This window comes from Dicentrarchus labrax, unplaced genomic scaffold (genome assembly GCF_905237075.1).
Source record: "Dicentrarchus labrax unplaced genomic scaffold, dlabrax2021, whole genome shotgun sequence".
In the NCBI taxonomy this organism is placed as follows: domain Eukaryota; kingdom Metazoa; phylum Chordata; class Actinopteri; family Moronidae; genus Dicentrarchus; species Dicentrarchus labrax.
Genome location: NW_026136706.1, coordinates 15793902 through 15815612, shown reverse-complemented (window position 1 = coordinate 15815612; position 21711 = coordinate 15793902). Strand labels below are relative to the sequence as shown.

General features: G+C 38.7%; 3 protein-coding genes across 3 annotated transcripts; 2 read left to right on the top strand and 1 right to left on the bottom strand.

Moving 5' to 3' along the window:
• The first annotated feature begins 488 nt into the window (after positions 1–488).
• On the top strand, positions 489–10589 carry gpr155a (G protein-coupled receptor 155a). Its single transcript, XM_051405007.1, has 16 exons — positions 489–764; positions 1041–1573; positions 2622–3021; positions 3374–3542; positions 3652–3807; positions 5041–5124; positions 5247–5367; positions 5475–5559; positions 5895–5985; positions 6092–6287; positions 7124–7204; positions 7365–7492; positions 7947–8042; positions 8129–8193; positions 8312–8449; positions 8677–10589. Exons 2-16 carry the CDS (start codon positions 1102–1104, stop codon positions 8870–8872), a joined length of 2478 nt encoding a protein of 825 aa, XP_051260967.1. The 5' UTR covers positions 489–764; positions 1041–1101; the 3' UTR covers positions 8873–10589.
• scrn3 (secernin 3) lies at positions 10494–15538 on the bottom strand. Its single transcript, XM_051405016.1, has 8 exons — positions 15379–15538; positions 14997–15165; positions 14687–14868; positions 14296–14495; positions 11552–11764; positions 11310–11472; positions 11042–11222; positions 10494–10948 (listed from the first exon to the last, which is right to left on the bottom strand). Exons 2-8 carry the CDS (start codon positions 15150–15152, stop codon positions 10787–10789), a joined length of 1257 nt encoding a protein of 418 aa, XP_051260976.1. The 5' UTR covers positions 15153–15165; positions 15379–15538; the 3' UTR covers positions 10494–10786.
• Positions 15539–15842: 304 nt separating this feature from the next.
• cir1 (corepressor interacting with RBPJ, CIR1) lies at positions 15843–21327 on the top strand. The gene is made up of 10 exons (XM_051405014.1): positions 15843–16012; positions 17101–17195; positions 17358–17431; positions 17547–17560; positions 17667–17719; positions 17817–17865; positions 18391–18511; positions 19314–19420; positions 19730–19815; positions 20145–21327. The coding sequence occupies exons 1-10, from the start codon at positions 15941–15943 to the stop codon at positions 20851–20853; spliced, it is 1380 nt and encodes a 459-aa protein (XP_051260974.1). The 5' UTR covers positions 15843–15940; the 3' UTR covers positions 20854–21327.
• Positions 21328–21711: the final 384 nt, after the last annotated feature.

Genomic DNA, 21711 nt, shown 5'->3' with positions numbered 1-21711 from the left:
TTCTGCAAAATTAGTACTTTTACTTTTGATACTTAAATTAAATGTTGCTGGTAATAGTTACTTAAATACGTTTTTTTTATTGCAGGACATTTACTTGTAGTGGAGTATTTTCACAGTGTTGTATTGCTACTTTTACTTTAGTAAAGCATCTGAATACTTCTTCCATCACTTTATTTTAGATAATTTTCAGTCAACCCTGTATTTGCCATTCAAAATACCCATGCAAACTCTGTGCTCTTCCACCGCAGCTCTGACACATGTTTTCACTGGTTACCTATCTGTTATACAGTAAATTACAGTATAATGTTAGTTTTAACAGAAGCCGAATGAGTCTAGCTGCTCTGACAACTGTACCGAGTGGGACAATCAAAATCAAGTTCACACCTAATTTCTGCTGATTGCAAAATACACATCTGCATATTAAATACTGAAGAGTTTGGTGTAAGCAGGGTAAGCCCCGCCCCCTTTCCCTTCCTCTGCTAAATGTGATTGGTCAGGTCGTTGTTGACAAATCGGGCATTATGAAAGTTGCTGCGTGGGAACCAAAGTAATACCTATGTAACACAAACTAGACACAGTTGCAGAGTTGGGACAACAATTTTGTAAGAGTGGACTAACTCCACCTCATGGTTTTTGTCGTGTAGTAAACGTAGCTTCACGTTAGTAGTCGACGACGGTCTGGTTTCAACACCGGCAGCTTAGCTAGCAGGCTGGCTAACACTTATCTAACTGACATTTGACTGACACATGGTGCACTCAGAGAGGTGAGAGTAACCTTATAAAACCGTACTTTAAAACTATAACGCTTGTTGGGTAGCTGGTAACAACTGTACAACCTCTTGTGAAGGAGTTATGTCAGTCATATAATGCTGTATAAAGTAACCTGAAGTTATCTGTTACCCGGTTACCTTTGCCCCAGCAGTGGTAACGGTTGTAACGGCTGTACCGGCTCCTCCTCTGACTGTATCTCCTCTGACTGTATCTCCTCTGACTGTACCTCCTCTGACTGTACCTCCTCTGACTGTATCTCCTCTGTTTAGTGTCTTGTCAGTGGCGAGCAGCAGCGGCAGTAACGACATTTAACATGAACGCAAACCGGGCATGACAGCTGACACCGGAGGGAGGATCGGCGGCGCGATGGAGGCACCGGTATCAACCACCAACTTCAACCTATCATACAATGAGGAAGAAGACCCGGACTCCACTGCTCTCTCGTCCAGTATGTCCATTGACAAGCTCTTCCCGGCGCTCTTGGAGTGCTTTGGGATAATATTATGCGGGTACATCGCTGGGAGGACAAACATCATCACCTCGACCCAGGCCAAAGGATTGGGGAATTTTGTGTCCAAGTTTGCCCTCCCAGCGCTGCTGTTCAAGAACATGGTACTGTTGGACTTTGGTAATGTCATCTGGCCATTTCTGTGGAGCATCCTCATCGCCAAAGTGTCTGTGTTTGTCATTGTGTGCGTCCTCACACTGATAGTTGCCAGTCCTGAGAGCCGCTATAGCAAGGCTGGGCTCTTCTCAATATTTGCCACCCAAAGCAATGACTTTGCTTTGGGATATCCCATTGGTGAGTATAATGCTTTTAAGCCTACCCACCCACTGTGCTTCTCATTCACTGCTGCAGCTCTAATCATGCTGTCCTGATGTTTCCCCATCCATCCAAACAAAAGTATAATTATCCATTTGCAACACTGTAAACTGACTTGGCAAACAGAATTGGATATCACTGCTTTCAGGGCCCCTCCTTAATCAACATTGCGTTCATGAAAAAAAACCTAGAGTGTAATCATTTCTGAGCTAAGTGGGATTCATTGTTTTATACTCACAAGGTTTGCAGAAATATAAACACATCTTCAATCAGGCATATGCTCTGGTACCTGTGGTTGAAATGTAGGCATGCATAAACAGGCCCAACTGTCAAAGAATAAAAGTACTGTTGCTGTACATTAATAGTGTGTTTACATGTGTCTTTTACAGACGCTTGGGCTTCTAATAGTCTTCTCAGGCTGGTTTTCAGATTAATAAACAAACCGATTTAAGCCTGATTTAACGATTGACAATTGTGCAAATTTCAAATAGAGCGGACAAACAAATAGGGTTGTTCTTTATTGCAGCGAGGCAGCATTTATATGCTTCTAAGCCATGTTTTTATTAGATCAGCCAGTGGTGACATTTCCATGAAGTGTCTTTTGTTTTGCTTTCACTTCTGCTATAGTATTTATTATTGTATTTTTTCCATTTCCTCAAACTTTCAAAGTTTAATTGCTCTGCTTTGTCTTGAAACTCAGAAGAGACCATGTTTTACAGAGAAGGTTTTAAATGTAAACATGTATTTAGGGCTGTTTGTTTACTTGCTGTACACTAGCAGTTTTTTTTTAAGGAGTGACCCTGGGTAACAATATGGCCGAGCGTGAATGTTTCTTACACATGAAAAAGAGCGTAAACTAATATATTTGCAGCTTTGTGTCTATTTTAGTATCAGGTTTTATATACATACATGAGGCCTCAGATGTTTTTGTTCATGATCTCTTGACTGCATTTGAACTACATCCCAGTAAGTTAAATGTGCCAAGCAGGCTTTGTTAATATTGAGCCATTTGTCTTCATCTTCACAGTTGAGGCCCTGTACCAGAGCACATACCCAGAGTACCTCCAGTACATCTACCTGGTTGCACCTGTGTCCCTGATGCTTCTCAATCCCATTGGCTTTGCCTTCTGTGAGATCCAAAAATGGAAGAATCAGGGAAACAACCAGCAGAGCAAACTCAGGATCATGGGACTTGTATTTTTACAGGTCCTGAAGAATCCTATTGTATTCATGGTCGTCATCGGCATCATCGCCCACTTTGTCCTGCACCAGACGATTCCGGCCTTCATGGCTGAATTTGTGGATGGTTTGGCAAACTCTTTTGGGGGAGCCGCTCTGTTCTACCTGGGTCTGTCCATGGTGGGCCAGCTGGGGAAGTTAACCAGATCCACAGTCGTGACACTGATATTACTAATTACAGCAAAACTGTGAGTGAAAAAACGCCTTTACTGACTGCACCTCATGTTCTTTTTATACAAGAGATAATTTAGTGTTATCAGACAACCTCTCTTTTATAATGAGACATGCTTTAGGAGTGTAGAGAGTCAGCAGGTTAGAGCTTTGTAAAGTGCTCCCAACATGTTGTTTTGTGCTGATGGTTTGGGTGACTCAGGCCTTTCTTGGACCACAAGCCTTTTTACAGAACGGATATCATGTTAAAGGTCGGAGGAGTGCGTAGCATGATAATAACTAGTGTACATAAATATTTTAGACGCACTGCACTTCTCAGTGTAGTGTTAACTAACAACTCAAACAATGCTCTTTTGATTTGACTTTCAGGTTGCTGATGCCACTGATTTGTAAGGACATGGTGGATCTGTTGGACAACAGCAACACCAGTGCTTTGAACCACTCTAGCCTCTCCAACTATGCCTTTCTTTATGGAGTGTTTCCCACTGCACCAAGTGTGGCCATCTATGCTGTCTATTACAACGCAGAGCTCGAAGTTGTGAGTTGTTAAGTTGTTGCACCTTCCAACCTCTGCCCTTAAGATACTGTTCAGTCTTTTTCCTTTGCAACTCACCGTATATGATTTTGTTTTTTAATGTTTCTTACAGGTAACCTCTGGGATGGTGATCAGCACTTTTCTCTCAGCTCCGATAATGTATGTTTCTGCCTGGTTACTCACAATCCCTTGGATGGATCCTCAGCTTTTGATGAATTCACTGCAGAATGTCAGCTTTAACATAAGCATAGTGAGCTTAGTTGCACTGGTGAGTCAGAACTGCACATGTCAGTGTGACATTTGCAAGCTTGATATTGGCTTATCTTTTATAACGAGATTTTTATCAGCTGGTTGTGTTGTTTATTTTGTTCTGTTATTAGGTGAAGTCAAAGTGAAGTAAAAATAACTTAATAGAGCATTTGTTATAGCATGGTCCACTTCATAACTGGAAACAGTTTGACCTACCATGATTTAACACAGTTATTTCCCGATTCAGATCACGTTTGATATTACGCATCTCATGTTCATCTGATGTTATCAAGCAGGGAAAATACAAAAATGTTGCTTCTTGTTACATGTTTGATCCACTTTGGTAGATTAAAAATGAAAGACTTTCAAAAGTAGGGGGGGAAAAAATGTCTTCATATTTGCAGGAACATGATATGTCAAGTTCCTGGTACATTTAGTTCCTCTTTCAATGCAAACAAGGCAGAACTGAACACATCATCTCTCATCTCTCCCATGCTGTAGAAACACATGACCTTTGTGATATGTTGAAAGGAGAGGTAAAGAAAGGGATGGTTGGATTAAATTGTTTTCCATCAGCTGCATGTGGCAACTAAATTATGGTTCACTCCTGTTTATGTTTAATAAAATGTCATGGCATTGTCATGATAGATGCAAACCAATACTGCAAGTGTGGAAGGGAAACACTTATTTAGTACAAGAATGTCATTTGCAGGATATTATGTTGTTAGAGTACATCAAGATTTTAACATTGCAACACATCACATATCAGTGGTAGAATAATAGAATAAAGGGGTAGAATAATTTGAAAAAATGTCGAATCACAAAGGAAAGGTGTCATGACATTGCATGAAAATATTCCTATTACCATAAGATATTTTTAGTATTACACTCAGCTTCATTATGGTATTATTCCCTGTATTGTATTACTTTATCTTTGCTTCCAGGCTCAGTCGTTTTACAGGATGTGTGAGCAGATGCTTTACTGACTCACAGACTTACTTCCTCCTTTATTCTCACTTTCTGCCTTTTTAAGGAACGTTGATATTTGTGTTTGTATTCTGCAGTATCTTATACATTAATTTGTATTCAGTGCTTCTGTTTCTTTAATATGCAATTCATATTATAGTAATTAAATCTCTAATTTCCTTTTGAATGGAATAACCAGCCAACAATGATTAATAGTGAGTGTATTATTGTATTTATCATCTTTGTATTGGTAAACTCAAGTTATTTGAAATCTGTGTGTTTCCAGGTGTGGACAATTGCTGTCATGTTTTTAAGTAAGAAAGTCAAGAGGCTACCTCATATGTTTACAGTCAACCTGTTCTTGGCACAGGTGAGCACACTGTACTCTTTCAATTTATTTGATTTACATGAATTCACTTGACAAAAGAAATCTACCTGTATGTGTAACTTCACATCAGTAATTGCATGTATTTGTTATGCTGTGGTCTTTAGTTTCTAACTTGTATTGGGATGATCGTGTGGAACTTTGTGGTGAAAAAAGACAACTTCATCGGGCAGGTCCTGACTTTCACATTATTATGCACCTCACTCTACAGCACTTATGTGTGGCCAGGTATGCTATGTATGCACACATCAACCTCACATTAAACTGCATTCATTTGTCTTGGTGAACTCGGAAATCTGATTGTAAATTTGATGATGCTTATTTTGTTATTTTAGGTTTGATAGCACTCTCTCTTGTGCTCCTGAAAAGGTTTGAAGATCTAAAAGTCTCACCAGGCGTGTTCGTCATTGCAGGCTGGGGGTGAGTCACAGAAGAACAGAGAAATGAAACTAGGCTATTTTGTCTGGTTCACTGGAAGCTACAACCATAACCAAATGACCTGCCCAAAAGATAAATTGACATGTTGGACAGTTAGCTTTGATTTATAAACATGAATAGGTCACCCAAAACTAAGATCAACAGTACTGAGGTTGATTTTGCAGGGGTAATAACACCTTACTTGAATGTTAACGATCAAACCAATGTATTCACTTCCTGCTAATTTATTCTGCAGTTGAGTGTCATTGAGATGGTGTTTTACATTTTTATACTGTCACTGATTGTGATGTGAATGTAATTTGTCTTTATATTAACAGGGTCCCAGCCTTAGTAACTGCTGTGTTACTCATTTCTGGGGGGAAAATGTCTGACACCATTGACTCGTCATTCTTTTATGGCAAACCACAGGTAACAACATAAGTGGAAATCATTTTCCTGCTTCTTGCTATTTAAGAACTGTTTTTAACCCACATAGAATCACTTTAAATATGCATGTCTGTCCGTTCTATGACAGATAATCTGCACCACGGTTCTAGTTGCCCTCAGTACGCTGCTTGGAGGGGGCTCTCTTGTGTGTCTCAGTAGAGAAAGCTGGGCCCAAAATGACCAAATCCAAGAGGGAAACTCTTCAGAGAATCTTGTGACTGAAGTTGAACCAGAAGACCAGGATATGTTTGAGCCAGTCCCCACATCCGGGGGTCTCAACGGAGGTATGTTCTCTTATGGAGACCATTTATCTGAGGTTTTATTTAACAATTCAACATTTGTTTGAAGATGTCTCTTTAATGAGACTAATTTAGGACCAGGCTGCCAATTACAATAGTTTGGTGATTATAATCACAGCACATGATAATCACTGGAGCATACAGAGGCTGTCCCAGTATCTAAATGGTCTGTCAGTTGTCAAAGCCCAAGTCGGAAAGGAAAGGAAGAGCACAATCAATTATCCAAAGTCAAGACTAAGCCTTATTTACAAGTCGTCTATTGAAAACTGATAAGTAGGCAATGCAATTTCTGCCTGACATTCATCCCCCACACAGATCATTTTCAGTTACTTGAATAGAAAAAAGCCTCTGCAGTTACAAAATCACCCAGTAAACAGTGAAGCAGGTGTCATTATCTGCAGGAACATGATAGGCCAAGTTCCTGATACGTTTAGTTCCTTATTTAAAGCAAACAAGGCAACACTGAACACATATTCTCTTACAAATGATGCTGTAGAAACACAGGACTATAACCCAGCCTCCTTGGCTGAAGTTTGTGAGCTAACATTGCAACACATCTAAGTATTGTAAATATACTGATAGAGGTTTAGTAAGTGCTAGATAGAATGGAGTGGAAGCTGCTGAATTATTAAAAAAATGTCAAATCACAAAGGAAATGTTTATTAAATAAATATTCCTATTAACTCAAGATATTAGAGACATTTTTATGTGAACCAGTGGGATGTGAAGCTGCTTGTACTAGTATTACCCTGTATTGTGTTACTTTAACTCGTGTTTCCAGTCACTCAAAGTCACTCTAATTTTTATCACTCTGTTATCAGAATGCCTCATATGTGAGTGTGCACCAACCCAGCCCATGCCTGACATGATCATCAGCACAAACCCACCAACCACACTCACAGGTACTGTATTGAAAAGCAGACATCCTAAGGGAATTTAAGAATGCATTAAACCCCAATAAGTAACACATATCAGCAACCATAATTATGTAATAATGTACAGCTTTTCTCTAATTTATAAGTATTTAAGAACTTTAAATGTCTGTTCTGCTGCTACCCTCAGATCGGTGTGAGAACAGGTGTGAGTCCACGGACTGCCTGCTTGTCCAAGTGGAGCTTCAACAGGTTGCAGATAGACAAGTGGCTCGTCATTTGCTCTTATGTCTGCTTCTGACTGTCAGCTTGCTTGCTGTGAGTAAACCATCACCTTTCACTCCCACAGTGACGTGAAGTCAGCCTTACTGCCCGCATTATTATATTGAGTGCATCACAAACCGAGTCAGATACAAATGGCTGAGCTGTGTACTCCTGTGAGTCGGCAGAAGGCTTGTCCAAAAAAAAAAAACATTCGAAAATTCTTATGTTAGGATTATTTTTTATCGGTCTTATGTACATACATACATTTATTAAATAAGACTAAATAGTAAATACCAATGTTTTTTGTGTTTCTGTGAATCTAAAAAATGTTGAAAAAAGACACAATTTTAACGTAGTGCAGTCCACATATTTTTCTGTCACTGATGCCTAATGAATTCTCTGAATGCAGTTCATTTTGCTCAACTGGTTCTAGAAACTGGTGCTGTCAACAGGATTTACTAGTTTTACACCTCCAACATAACATCCGTCTTAATTCCTGTTATGACAGAACTTGTCCAGCTGCTTGTGGTTGCTCTTTAACCGTGTTCCTGGTAGACTCTACTTGGAGCTGCAGTTCTTCTGTGCTGTGGTCAACTATGGACAGGTTGGTATTCCAGATACTATAGTAGCAAGATTATGAGCATTAATTCTCACACATTACCAGTGTCATGACATGTTTTCTGTTACCAGGGTTTTCTCTCCTTCGCTCTGTTTGGGCTGGACAAGCACTTAATTATACTGCCATTTAAGAAAAGGTAATGGACATTTATGCTATGAAATGCTGCCACACATTTGAAGTTTTGTATACACACAACATACTGTATATACTGTGTGTACATGCATTTATATTTTGCTTTTGTGAATGGTGTTTAGGTTATACAGTCTGTGGTATGGAAAGAAGCGAGAAGAGCAGCCGCAGACTGATTTACCTGAAGAGATCAGGATGACCTGCACCCAGTTCACCAAATACCACAAGGACCAGTGTTGTCATGACATAGTCAAAAAAAGAAGGTGAGAGCACATAGTCTTACTCACTGCTGCTCTGGTCAGAGGTTGGTGAAAAACTGTCTTGAATAAACATGTTCCCTGATGTGTATAGAAACAAACCCTGGTAGCCATTCACATACCACAATACTGTAAAAAATCATTTAGTGCATGTGGGCTCTGTCTGCTTCTTCTCTACTTTTTGTGGCGACCCTCAATAGACCTTTTGGGTGAATGGCTCTTTTGACTTTCAGATGTGGAAAGAGGACTATGGTGGACTGTTTTCTTGGCTGTGAACTGGTGGAGTGGCTCCAGCAGGTGGGCTTGGCTCAGGACCTTGGTGAGGCGGTACTCTATGGAACGCGCTTACAGCAGGGCGGTGTGCTCCAGCACATCAAGCGGGAATATGACTTCCAAGACAGTCGCCTTTATTATAGATTTATATTATAAGACACACAAGTCAACATTTCTTTTTTACCAAAGGAAAATGGCATTTCAGTCCAGAAAAATTACATCTGTAGGCCAGACAACAAGAACAATACTGACCTTTAAAGAGTACCCGACTGAAAACTGTTGGCACCGCCGTGCTCTGTCCACACCCAGTTCAGTGTAACACAATGCAGAATTGTGTATCTAAGTTGGGTGTTGGAACAGACCACACCCGACTGTGAAATGCCAATAAATAATGCATTGTGTGGAGTAGGTTTAAAGGGAATTAGCAGTGTATAGTATAGTTGTTGTTTTTTTTTAACCACCTGTGTCTTATTTTTGCAGTTTTACATTTGAACATTTCACTCACCAGGTTATTTGCTGAGATTTTGAGTTCTGTCAACATTGCTAAAACAGCCAATCAGGACAGGAACATGATCAGACACGCACACGCTGTTTAGCCATGTGGGAAAACTGCAGGCACAACTACTGCTTAGTGCTGTAGATTAGAGTTCAGGAAGTCTGTCTTCAAATTCTAATAGATGTCTACAACAGACAGATTGGGTAATAAAGTTAATATGATACAGTTTATTTACATGTCAAATAGTCTCTCTGTGGTCCTTGCCCTGTTTGACTGTTGTAGTACTGCACTCTTAAATCAGCAAGGAAGCTGGTGAGTAAAATATTAACCAAACGGGACTGATGGCCAAAACTACAAAAATAAGATGTTTTCAATATACATGCATTTTCAAGAATAACACAACTATTATTATATTATTATTATTATTATTAACTACTATTATTACTAATTTTAAAGGATAAAACAAGACTTAGCTGCTTTTTAAATACTTTTTTTTGCGTAGATTTTTAATCAGTCATGCACTTGGACTTTCAGTTGTTTTATTTTATGTTGTGTCATTGTGTGAGCGATAAAGCACAAAGAGCTGCCTTCAGTTACAACTGCAGGCATTCTGCTTTGCTGAATGTATTATTTCATTTACTGGCACACTTCTGAGTGTATTATCACTCTTCTACCAAAGCCACTTGCCAAAGGAAAAAGGGAAGATGTGGTAAAATCTTCATTCATTCATTCGTTTGTTTGTAGTTTAACTTATTATTTAATGTTTCACCAGTTAGTTAACTGGTAATGTATCATGATTATTGTAGTGTTGATAACCTGCAGTTTAACATGACTTGGCATTAATGTAGAAAACACTGTTCCCCATACACCATTTCAAACAACCTGCCAGTTTTTCCACATTTCCAAGGCCATGTTAAAATTGTTTTAATATTTTTGAAAGTGACAACAACACAAGCAAGCTGCCACTTGAAACATTCAAAAAGCCATCATAATTAATAAGTGATAACATAACATGGCAGCATGGCTTAGTCTGAGTCTCAGAACTCAGGGATTCTAAGACTCAGATTAATCTAACATGTTTACTTGAAAGTGTTTAACTTGAATTTGAAAATGTCCTCCTCCACACAAACTGTATGAACTTTTAGTTGGAAAAGTGCGAGCTGCTGTAAGTTTTTCTCTCAGGTACATGACACAGGTAGAAAACTAACTTTGCTTAAGCGATCATTTTTGTGGCTTTTTTAAGTGCAAATGTTTGTTTTTAATAATAATTCAACAAGAAAATTGTGTTAAAACAATTGTGTTTTTATTCTGTAAAAGATTGCATATTCATGATATCTGGATTTGTTTTAAAAATAAATGTCATTTCTGAACCCTTTATGTATATGTTGTATTTCTGGTCAATGGTTCAATACATAGAATTAAACATTTTAGTCCATATTGTACATGAGATTAAGCAACAAAGTTTTCTGGGCTTTTTTTATACACCAATGCTATTTACTATTCAGTTGTGTTCTGATTTATTATACAAGCCTGTTTGTACTGTAGTAGTAGTAGTAGTAGTAGTAGTGGGCCTTTCAGCTTGTCTTGTACACATCCATCTCCTCCTGAACACAGTTTGTGAACAGATTCACCAAAAGGTCAGGTTCATCAACACCATATAAAAGAGGACCCTCCATCCGTGTCATATTTGTCTTCTCTAGCTGCCTCATACTTTGTGTGATCTTCGTTCCTCTGTCCTATAGACAAAAAAACAATTTGTAAGTACAGTGACCACACTAAGCAAAATTACAAGCTTGGGTAAATTGCAGGCTTGAATTTAATTATTCAACCTTGTAGGATTCAATGATGGCAGCCACCAGTTCATGTTTGACGAACAACTCATGTTTGCGGTCAGGCTTGCTCTGGAAGCGGGGCTTCTTCTTCACTGGGTCATCTGGGCCGTAAGTAGGAGAAGTCGTCTGCGTCAGTGGCTTAAGGTTTTTCACAAAGATGAAAGGTTTGAATATAGACCTGTTGTAAAAAAGGAATACTTATTAAATAATCAGTAACTGCGGTCATAATTTAATTAAAGGATGTTTTATGAGTTAATCTTTGTACCTTTCAGGGTCTGGAGTTGCTGTAAAATAGTGAACTCCTGGCAGAGAATGATCCGTGGGTATCACAGACACCATACTTCCTGTTGTCATGAACATTCCCTCCATGTTGATGCCACTGTCTTTATCCCTCAGGATATCCATCATAGTCTCAGCAGTGATATGACCTTCAGTAAATAATCAACACGTGCATAAACAGTGGAAGAAGTGCAACTTTTTTGCATTTGCATTTTGCATTTCACTAACCATTACTCTTCTCCAGCAACTTCTTCCCCTCACAGTATCGGTTCCCAGCGGCTTCTATTCGGGCTGTAGTCAAGAAGGAGTAGACTGTGGCAAAGTTGAACTGAGTCTCTCCATCCCACCATCCCTTGCTTCGTGCATATTCCCTCATTTCCGGGTGTTCCTTGTCTATCTTCGTCGTTATGCCATACTGGTTCGATATGTTGCGATATCCATCTAGAGTGTAGAGTGTAAAACGAGGTGATAAGCCACTAATAATATCACTTTACTGCTACACATACATGTAATACTATTATTCAACAGCAACCTCAGCAGTGCAATGTGTCATTAGAAAATGATAATCAGTGTCCATCAGCGTCATGCTGTTTTCAAGTGACTTAAATTATGAGTGAAGTAACACAAACACAAAGGGAATGCAGCCATTTAATGCGGAAAACTGAAACAAAAGGCATAATGACGGCTTAGACCGGCAGCTACCATAAATATATACAATATATAGTGTATATATCCATGGACTGCTACTCAGAGAAGGACTTGGCTGCAGACAATATGGCGGACGACAACCACAATGGTCATTAATACATGGGAAATTACAATGTATGTGTAAGAGGAGGACCTTATATATATATACAAAATCTTTTTTTTTTAACTTACATGACCTGAGTATACATGACATTTATACAATATACTGTATATATCTATGGAGGAGGACGAAAACAGCGCCGGGAAGAAGAAGAAGAGTGTTTTTTTCAGACTCAGCAGTCTGTTATACAAGCGTGTAAAATAATGTCTCTGTAATTTTAAAATACTTCCCTCCATAAAACATCCTGCTGAATGAAGTAGAAGTCATAAAATTGTTATTCTAATTATAATAAAACTTATTTTATAGTCAAGAGATGTGAACTAGAGCCCATTTGACTTTGATTCTTCTGTTTTAGAGTTCTTGAATACTGCCTATGTTTCAGAATCATAATCAGTGATTTTCTGTTTATTGTTGAGTACAAAGTATTAATAAGACAGTCATAGTTCTGGAGACCTGTGGTCATACTGATAGGAGCGGGTGTTTAAGGAATATAATAAAAAACACAATGTTAAAATAATACGAGGCCCTGAGTGATATTTCTTTTTCACTCTACAGGGAATGAAGAGATGCTTGTAAAGACTTGCCAGTGAATCTTTTTACACAGTTCAGCTGTGATACGTTTTACAGTGTCATATATACGTATTAACAGGACTTTTGATGACACTATAATAATTTACATGACTGCTTATTGAGGTATAATATCATCATGTGACCTACTGGCCAGCAGGGTCAGCTGGAGAGCTTGCAAAGGTGTTTGATAATGGTAAGATTGCTCTACATTGCCAAAAGTAAACTGTCTGGTCTACATACTCTGTGTACTTATAGTAAGGCCCATGGATTTGGACTTACATGTCCATATAGTTTTAGTTAAGCAGTGTGTGTTGTGCTTCAGTTTGGTAAACAATATTTTTATTATAGGTTGTGGATTTCAAGTACTGTAATTGAGCTTTATAGTAAAACTGAGTAATTAGTCATTACGAACTGGTTTAATTCACACGGTGTATGATCTTGTATCGTGACAATTGATGTCTTACACACTAATAAACAAGCTAGTTAGTAATAAGGCTCAGGTTATACAAACTTTTCCTTCCTGTTATAATTTGGTACAAAACCAAGAGTCAGATTTTCAAACTTCTTTAGAAAAAAAGAAAAAAGTACTTTCATTGTAACTTGTTTAAAATATGTTTGCAAAATGGGGAAACAATGGTTCTTTCATTTAACTAGTCAAAGTTTAAAAAGATATATATATATATTTATTAAAAACCTACTTCTTCTGGCCGTTGATGTCACATGATTTCCTGTCTACAGAAAATCATGTACTCAGGCTACTCAGGGTTGTAAGTATAGTCTGACAGATACTGTATTTTTAAGGCCAAAACCAATATTGACGTTTGAGAGTTAAAAAAAAATGGCTGTTAAGAACTAACAGTTCTTACTAAGTGAGATATGTACTGAGTGGGCGCTCTCTGGTGGACAAACTATGCAATAGCGATACTGATTCTAAACTACCATAGATGTGGCTTTGGCATGTTGTAACTGCCATCTATTCTCAGCTGTCACATACACAGATACCAATATATCTGTGATAAATATATTATCAGCCAATGTAATTAATCTGGTGGGCTCTAATTGCTGCTTGCTCAAATGTGGGCTTTTATTTTGACAGGACAGGTAAAGATAGATATGAAAGGGGAGAGAGAGGGGAGGGAGAGGGGAGGGAGAGGGGAGGGATGACTTGCAGCAAAGGGCCGCAGGTTGGAATCGAACCAGGAACACCGGGACTCCCTTAATGTGGACCCTAATGTTCTTTTAAACTTCCTTAAGAAGCTCCAAGCTTGAGTAACAAAAACTGTAAGCATCCCACTACTGGTTTGTAGTTCAGGTTTTTGGCTTTGACATAATTATGACCTGTTTGTTCTTATTTCTAGAGACATGACTCTAGTGTCTTTAGAAATAGGTGCCTGCCTCTTCTACCTACTTTCTCCCTTTATGTCCCCACTGACCACAGACTGTATATAAATAAACCGACCTGTTTAAAAGGTCTATTTTGCCATAGTTTCTTTCAAATATTACTGCAGGCTAAACATTTAAGTGTCTTTTGAACTCATTCCATTGCATTGTATTTCAAATGGGCACCTATCCCTAGTGTTCTTTATCTGATTACCTTCCACTCTCTCTGCTGCCCAGTGCTTCCCTGACGTCTCCAGCAGCCATGCCTCCGTCCTGTCTGAGATGAGGAAGCTGTTGTGATAGGTGAAGCCACTCTCATCCTCCATGCAAGATCCTCCCTGGCCATATTTCCCCAGCAGCTCTGTAATAACATCCACAGCTTTCTCAGCCGTATCGGCCCTCTCAAGTCCAAGCCTGGAAAATGTGAAGGGTCACAGATTTGTAGGGTCATACAGTTTTTGCTCTGTCTATGTCTGAACTGCCAAAGAATAAGTTACACTAAATTGTTTCTGGGTGGTACTATGTCATTACATGTCCATTCCCTCCTGAAGATGAGGCTGGTTTGAAAAGTAACAGAGGCAGTGTAACACAAACAGTTCATTTACCTGACCAGATCCATGCCGAGAAGAGCTTCGTCTCCATCAGCACTCTCTCTGCCCCACACTGCTTCATTTCCAATGCACACTTGATGCTCATTTGCCCCCATTTCTGCCCCCCACAGCCACGCCGGTCTGCTCAACACAACTGCATACGTGTGGGGGACCTGCTCAATCTCTATGTATGTACACTGTTCACAAGAAGGGGCAAGACACAGGGGCAAAAAGCTGTTAATGGTTATCTAATAGCACATTCACCAAAGAGCACTGTGGGGAGTTGGAGGTTGGAGGGCAATAACAAGCCGTCTGTGTCACCTACCTCAACCTTCTCCCCTGCAGCATAGTCTCCGGCAGGGAAACACACCACCTCCTGGACTTCATCACAGGGCCTGTCCGAGTTTTTCCCAAAAATGACGCGCTGTCCCCCAGTGGAGGGGGGCAGAGCCACGAAGGTGTCACAGGAAGAGGGGAGCATTTTGAATCTCAAACTAGCCAGAGAGTAAACAGAAAGGTTGCATTGTTTACATAACTTACATTTAAAGAACAGATTTGAAGATCATGGCTACTTTAGCATAAATATAACCAATGCAATAACAATAACAGATTTAAAGCTAACTAAATGTCAGCGTCAGATAGCAAGTCAAAGCGCAGTGCTGTGTAATGCTGGGACTATACTTATCATTTAAACAAGTTAACCTTACCTGTGAGTCTTACTGAGCACGGTCACTGTCAGTTTCTAGTTTCATTTCTCTTGCCTCGGTCTCAGTTCACGTTCTGTGACGTAAAACGGTACCGTCACGTGACCGGGCTGAAGTCAGTTTTATATTCGTAGTTAAAGTTGTCCCCGGTCCTCTGTTTAACATTATTATTTATTTATTTTTAATCTGTATTAATCATCCTAGATTATTATTATTAATAGCCCTTGGTATTCCTAGAGGCTCCTGTTATTTAATTTATGTATTTTATTTGTATTTTTAATTTAACATTGCTGAGAGAATTATAATCAGATATGAAAACATTTTATAGAAAAAAATACTGTGTAATTTAATCTGTTGTTTTAATAATCGAAATAGATTAAATAATCTAGTTTAAAGGTTTAAAGATGAAAAGAGGCTGAACTTTTACTTCCGTAGTCCAACGGCGCCCCTCGACTCCAATACAGAACTAACTTCACGCAGACCGATTTGTTTACGACGCTAGCGACTCCGTTAGCTAACATTAACGCTAAACTGTAAACTCAGTTGACGTTACAGGTCGTCAGCCATGGGGAAATCGTTTGCAAATTTCATGTGTAAGAAGGATTTTCATCCTGCGTCGAAGTCAAATATCAAAAAGGTGAGCTAGCTACAGTCATTGAGACTAGAGGACATCAGAGCAGCCTGCTAACTAGCGAGCTATGTTTAACGTATGGCTTTCGCTAGCACAGGTTGCTAACGTTACTTAGCAACACTTTAATATGTTGTGACCTCAGAGTGTACGGTTTATAAAAACAAGACATCTAAGCGACAGTGATTGTTTAAGTCAGCTGTCAGTGTAACGTTAGTAAAGTTAATTTATGTAACTGTTAGTTTATCCTGTGAATAAAAGTATCGCTCCGGTAATCTGAGCTAATCTAAAGGCTCAGTGTTAACTCCAGTTCACTTTGTTGTTGTCTAATTTATTAATAGTCTAATATTATATTCTGAGCATTGTGTCAAAGCAAAAGTTGATCAGTCATGGACCATATATAAGAGCAAGACATCACATCCCGTAATTAATAATTCCCATAAGGATTTTAGTGGAATACAATTAATTATTAGTGGAAATGTAATTGCTCCGTATTTTAATTGTTTACCACACAAACCTTCGTTTCCTGTTGATTTTTGCTAATTGTTTGGTTTAATGTGGGTTTTAATTTGGGTGTCAGTGTTGTTTCTGTTTGTACTGCTGTATGTCCTCCTCAGTGTGTGTGTGTGTGTGTTTTAATAGTGTAACTTTAAATTGTTCATTAATTTGCTTTATGGATGCAACTAATAAGGATTTTAATAACTTTAAGAATGTGTTGTTCAGTCTATAAAATACCAGAAAATAGTGAAAAATTTAGGAACTTGAGAAACCAAAGCTGATGAATGTTTTCCATTTTCATATGGAAAATTATGTATTATAACAGTTTGTTAAATAATTGTAAAAATTAAATTCACTGATCGACCATTCGCGTATTCGACAAATCATCTCTGCTGTAATATGGTTTGAGTGGCAGGTGCAGGTCAGTAATTGCATGTGGGGCTGCACAGGAATTGAACCAGCTTGTAGCCGAGTAGCTTAGGACGTATGTGTATGTCTGCCTGCCAGGCAAGGAAGCTGACCCAAAAAATTAGTAGGAAAGGCAAGACCAGGGTAGAGAGTATGTGTGTTGTAATCCTCCTTTTCTCTTTATCTTTCAGGTATGGATAGCAGAACAGAAACTGACTTTCGAGAAGACCAAGCAAGAAGAACTAATGCAGGCCTATCTGAAAGAGCAGGACACTTACAACAACAGGTTAGATAAATACTGCAGAGCACGGCTACAGAATGAAACCATGTGTCTCCCACAATACTGCTTTCTGAATAACTTCTAATTTAGTTTATTTTTATTTTTACTGTAATGATCAACTGTACATACTGAATATATAAGTTCAACATATTGTCTTCTCACTTCTAGGTTGTTGATGGGCGATGACCGTGTTAAAAATGGCCTCAATTTTATGTACGAGGCTCCACCTGGAGCATCCAAAGGTAAATCATTACTTTGTTTTTTACTGATCTCAAACACCAGTTTTTTGGAAAATAATGTTTTAATACTTGTCATTTGCTTTTGCTTTTTTCTTCATAATTGTCTTCTGCACTGAAGAGGAAAGGAAAGAGGTAAAGTAAAACAAAAAAATCCCTATACAATCCCACAATAAGTATGCATTAAGAACAAGAAGGGTTTATATACTAAAATTAATATTGGAAATGTGTCTGTTTCCAGGATGGGGAAGAAGAGTACAAATTTGAGTGGCAGAAGGTGGCTCCTCGAGAGAAGTAAGAAGCTGATTATTATTATTTTATTTATTTTTGGCATATTGTCCAACGCTCTTCCAGAGTGTACACTGTTTTTATCTTTAATTTTTTCGTGTAGGTATGCAAAGGATGACATGAATATTAGAGATCAGCCGTTTGGAATCCAGGTATGATGGTTTTTTTTCATTTGAAATATATATATACTGAACCAGTGGTTCCCAACCTAGGTATTAATCCAAAGGAGTCACAAGTTGGTGCAAGTGATAATAAATTAAATGAAACAAATGTTACAAAATATTAGTAGGTTTCTCTTAGACTCTCGTAGACTTTTGCATTTTTCTTCTGAAATCATACAAATGAAATGTGAAGTCACACTTATACACACTCAGACCCTAACCTGTGACTACTAGTGGTTGCATGTAGACAGTGATTTGTTCTGAGGTGTCACAAGCTGAATAGATTGGGAACCAATCTCTTATAATTTACACTATAAATTAATTTTACATTAATTACACAACAAGTTTCCAAAACTAAAACCAGAGTTTGTCATGAATTTAAAGTCCAGCACATTTATTGAATGTATTTTACATCATAATAGGATGTTGTCATTATTTAACGATACAGAGAGGATGGTTTTGTTTAAATTGTTTTGCGTACATAATTCAAAGTAATGTCTGTTGTTTACTTCCCAGGTGCGCAACGTAAGATGCATCAAATGTCACAAATGGGGCCATGTGAACACAGACAGAGAGTGTCCTCTCTATGGGCTGTCGGGTATCAATGCCAGCTCTGTGGCCTCCGAGGAGGCAGCAGGTACAGTCCATATATATAATAATTATCACTTTAAACATCTGCAGTTTTATCAATGTAATTAAATGTTAGCGTGCTTTGATATGTATGTAAACAAACTACAATGGTTTTATATACAGATTTTATTTTGATGTTAATTAAACATGTGGAATTGATTCATTGAAATAAGCATCAGCAGGTAAGCAGATTTGATATTTAAATGTCATTTACAATATATAAAACAACTTTAATAGATTTGTTTTCCTGCTGAAATCTGGTTCCCCATATATATACATGTCCATTAAACATTGGTAGCCATAATGGAAAAACAGAAAAATAATTCTATATGGTACAAACAAAAACCATGGAGCCAGAATATCTGTGCTGCCTGTCTAACGAGCGGGTTAGCTTCAGTCTGTCACACACTTTGCAGCCGGTACACCTACTGTATCTTTCCTCTCAGGTTTCAGCTGGAGCTCCCAGGCTCGAGCTGATTCTGAGTTCTGCAATCAGCGAGTTGAGTTGTAAAGTAATAATGTTTACCCTGGGAGAGTCCAGTCAGTGCATGGTGGTGTTGATGGTGGAGTGCTGTAATGGTCCTCCTCCTGTGCCGGGAGAAAAAATGTAATTATTGTGTATTCTGATTCCCCTAACTGCTGCTTTGGCAGAGAATGATATTGTATGATTTGCTCAGCCGGAAGTGGAGTGAGTTGATTTGATGTCCCATTCTGTTAACAAAGCCGCCCCTGAAATTCCCACTGTGGAGATAGTGGTTGGCAATGGTTTGACATCAATGGGACTCTGAGGCTGTGATTTGTGCTAACAGGTCCGTCGATGCACCCCTCGGAGTTAATGGCAGAGATGCGAAACAGTGGGTTTGCCTTGAAAAAATGTGTCCTTGGTAGGAATGCTACTGTTTGTGATCCATCGCAGGTAATTGTCTCTCTCACACTCCCATCTTTGCCCACATAGGATGATATATATGAACACACACACCTTCAGAGAGGAAAGACTAAATATATCTTTGGTATGTCTGTAGCGTATATAAATTCTGCAGAAGGGGACAGTTATTCTGGCAATTTATGTCAAGTGAACAGATTAGATTTTTTTTTTTAATGTTACCATTGTTTAAAGGCGTTTCACTGATCTAATCAAATATAGATTTGCCTTCAAGAGACGTATCTATCTGCATGTTGTCGTTTTGATTTCAGGGCAGATTGTAATGTCTCTGTAATTTTACAGGAATATGTTGCCAGTGAAGAAGAGGACGATCCCGAGGTGGAGTTTCTGAAGTCATTATCAACAAAGCAAAAACAGAAGCTCCTCAGGTAAAAATGTAGCACAGTTTACAAATGTCACTGTATGAAAGCTTTAAGGATTAGAAATGACATTCCATTTTGGTTTTTTTACGTTGTTTGATTATTTTATACCCTCATATTGATTGTGTAAGCGGAGGGGAAATCTCGATAAATGATCTGATGTATTAGTGATGTTTTCTTATACATTTTATTTTGAAATTAAAAATAAATGTAGCCTAGTATATCAGGTGTAAAAATATTTTTTCCATTGTGTTTTACTTTCCTTAAACTTTCCTGTCATTATGCTAATGCTGTGTTTGAGAATGTTAATTAAATGTTGTTTTTTGTTTGTTTTACAGAAAACTCGACCGCCTGGAAAAGCAGAAGGCCAAGAAAAAGAAGAGCAAAAAACAGAAAAAGAAAAGCAAAAGAAAACACAAGAAAAAGCATGAAAGCAGTGAGAGCTCCAGTGACTCCTCCAATAGCAGCAGCAGCAGTAGTAGTAGTAGTGATAGTGGCTCCGATTCAGACAGCCATGGCAAGTTCAAGAGCCAAAAGAGAAAGAAGAACAAGAAAAAAGATTCCTGTCGGGATAACAGCTCTAAGAGCGAGCGGCAAGTCAAGAGTCAGAAAAAGGCCTCCTCTCATAGGAGCAGGTCACCGAGCCCTCGCACTAGACAGAAGCGGCCTGAAGAGGAGTCCGGAGATTATAGACAAACAAGGACAGAGAGGGGAAGGAGCAGGAGTCGACAGCGCAGCCCAGAGAACAAGATCAAGCTGGAGGGAGGTCAAGAGAGAAAGAGACACAACAGCAGGGACAGGCAGAGACCTAGCAGCTCCAAGTCTGGCTTGGACAGAAGTAGGAGCCACGAGAGAGGCAGGGAGGACAGAGGTAAAGACAGGCGTCACAGTAGAGATGGTGAGAGGAACAGAAGTAACACAGATGGAAGGAAGGGCAGAACAGCAGATGGGAGGAGCAGAAGCAGGGAAAGGAGGAAAGAAAGGGAGGGAAGGGGAAGAAGTAGGAGTAGGGAGAGAAGCCAAGACAGAGGAAGAAGAAAGCACTGACTGTGTTTTTTCCCCCCTGTTTAAAATATTGGACAAGTAGTAAAACAGTTTTTAGTTCAGTGACTGTCATGTAGTATTCTTGGTAATCAGTGTCCCTCATATTTAAAATCGCAGTGGGTCTCATTTTCCTCCAGTAGAGGGAAGCAGTGGACAGAAAATATGTGGCTGCAGCTCATTGCGCTCTTGTGTTGTCTTGGATTGTATGAAAGGGTCTAAATTAATTGATTACCATTAGTAGCAATTTGCAGCTGTGATCCGTTGATGGGAAAATGTTGGACTCATTTTAATGGTCAGTTGGCGACAAGAAAGACTTTTTCTGTTGCTGCAGTTTTTTTTTTTTTTTTTAACCTTAGTTTCATTATTGTGTCTTTTTGGAAATATCAACTCTGTAAGCTGTACTGTCTGGACGGCTGTTGATTCCTGAACATAATAATCAGGACTTTTATTTTCTCATTAAATTTTTAATCATCTCAATTTGATGCGTTTATTTGCGATGAATGTGGATTTATCTGTTGATTGATTACCGTTAGTGTATTCCTATTAAATACTACATTTTATTTAAGTTCTGTGCACCTGATAGCAAATTATAACACTTTTGCACATATTAATATTTTTAAAAGAAATAACGTTTCAAAAGATTTTCCGGCCGGTTTATCTGAATTTAAATGATATAATGTGCGTTAAAGCTGTGAAATATGTCCTGGTGGGTGTTTGCGGGCGTCAGCCTGAAACAAAACAAATATGATTTCTGTCCAAATATCCAGCCTGTAAATGCAGCCTATAAGAGGTAAAAGCAAGCAGTGGCCGGATATAGATAAAATAACGCCGCAGTGAGCTATATTTTATATTAATGCAGTG

Coding starts and splice junctions, on each gene's coding strand:
- gpr155a (XM_051405007.1), top strand. CDS start 1,102: ATGACAGCTGACACCGGAGGGAGGATCGGCGGCGCGATGGAGGCACCG. Junction 1,574..2,621: donor TGCTTTGGGATATCCCATTG/GTGAGTATAATG, acceptor TCATCTTCACAG/TTGAGGCCCTGTACCAGAGC. Junction 7,205..7,364: donor CCCACCAACCACACTCACAG/GTACTGTATTGA, acceptor TGCTACCCTCAG/ATCGGTGTGAGAACAGGTGT.
- scrn3 (XM_051405016.1), bottom strand. CDS start 15,152: ATGCTCCCCTCTTCCTGTGACACCTTCGTGGCTCTGCCCCCCTCCACT. Junction 11,765..14,295: donor GGCAGCAGAGAGAGTGGAAG/GTAATCAGATAA, acceptor TCTACACTCTAG/ATGGATATCGCAACATATCG. Junction 11,223..11,309: donor GCAACTCCAGACCCTGAAAG/GTACAAAGATTA, acceptor TTTTTACAACAG/GTCTATATTCAAACCTTTCA.
- cir1 (XM_051405014.1), top strand. CDS start 15,941: ATGGGGAAATCGTTTGCAAATTTCATGTGTAAGAAGGATTTTCATCCT. Junction 16,013..17,100: donor CGAAGTCAAATATCAAAAAG/GTGAGCTAGCTA, acceptor TTTATCTTTCAG/GTATGGATAGCAGAACAGAA. Junction 17,866..18,390: donor ATCAGCCGTTTGGAATCCAG/GTATGATGGTTT, acceptor TTTACTTCCCAG/GTGCGCAACGTAAGATGCAT.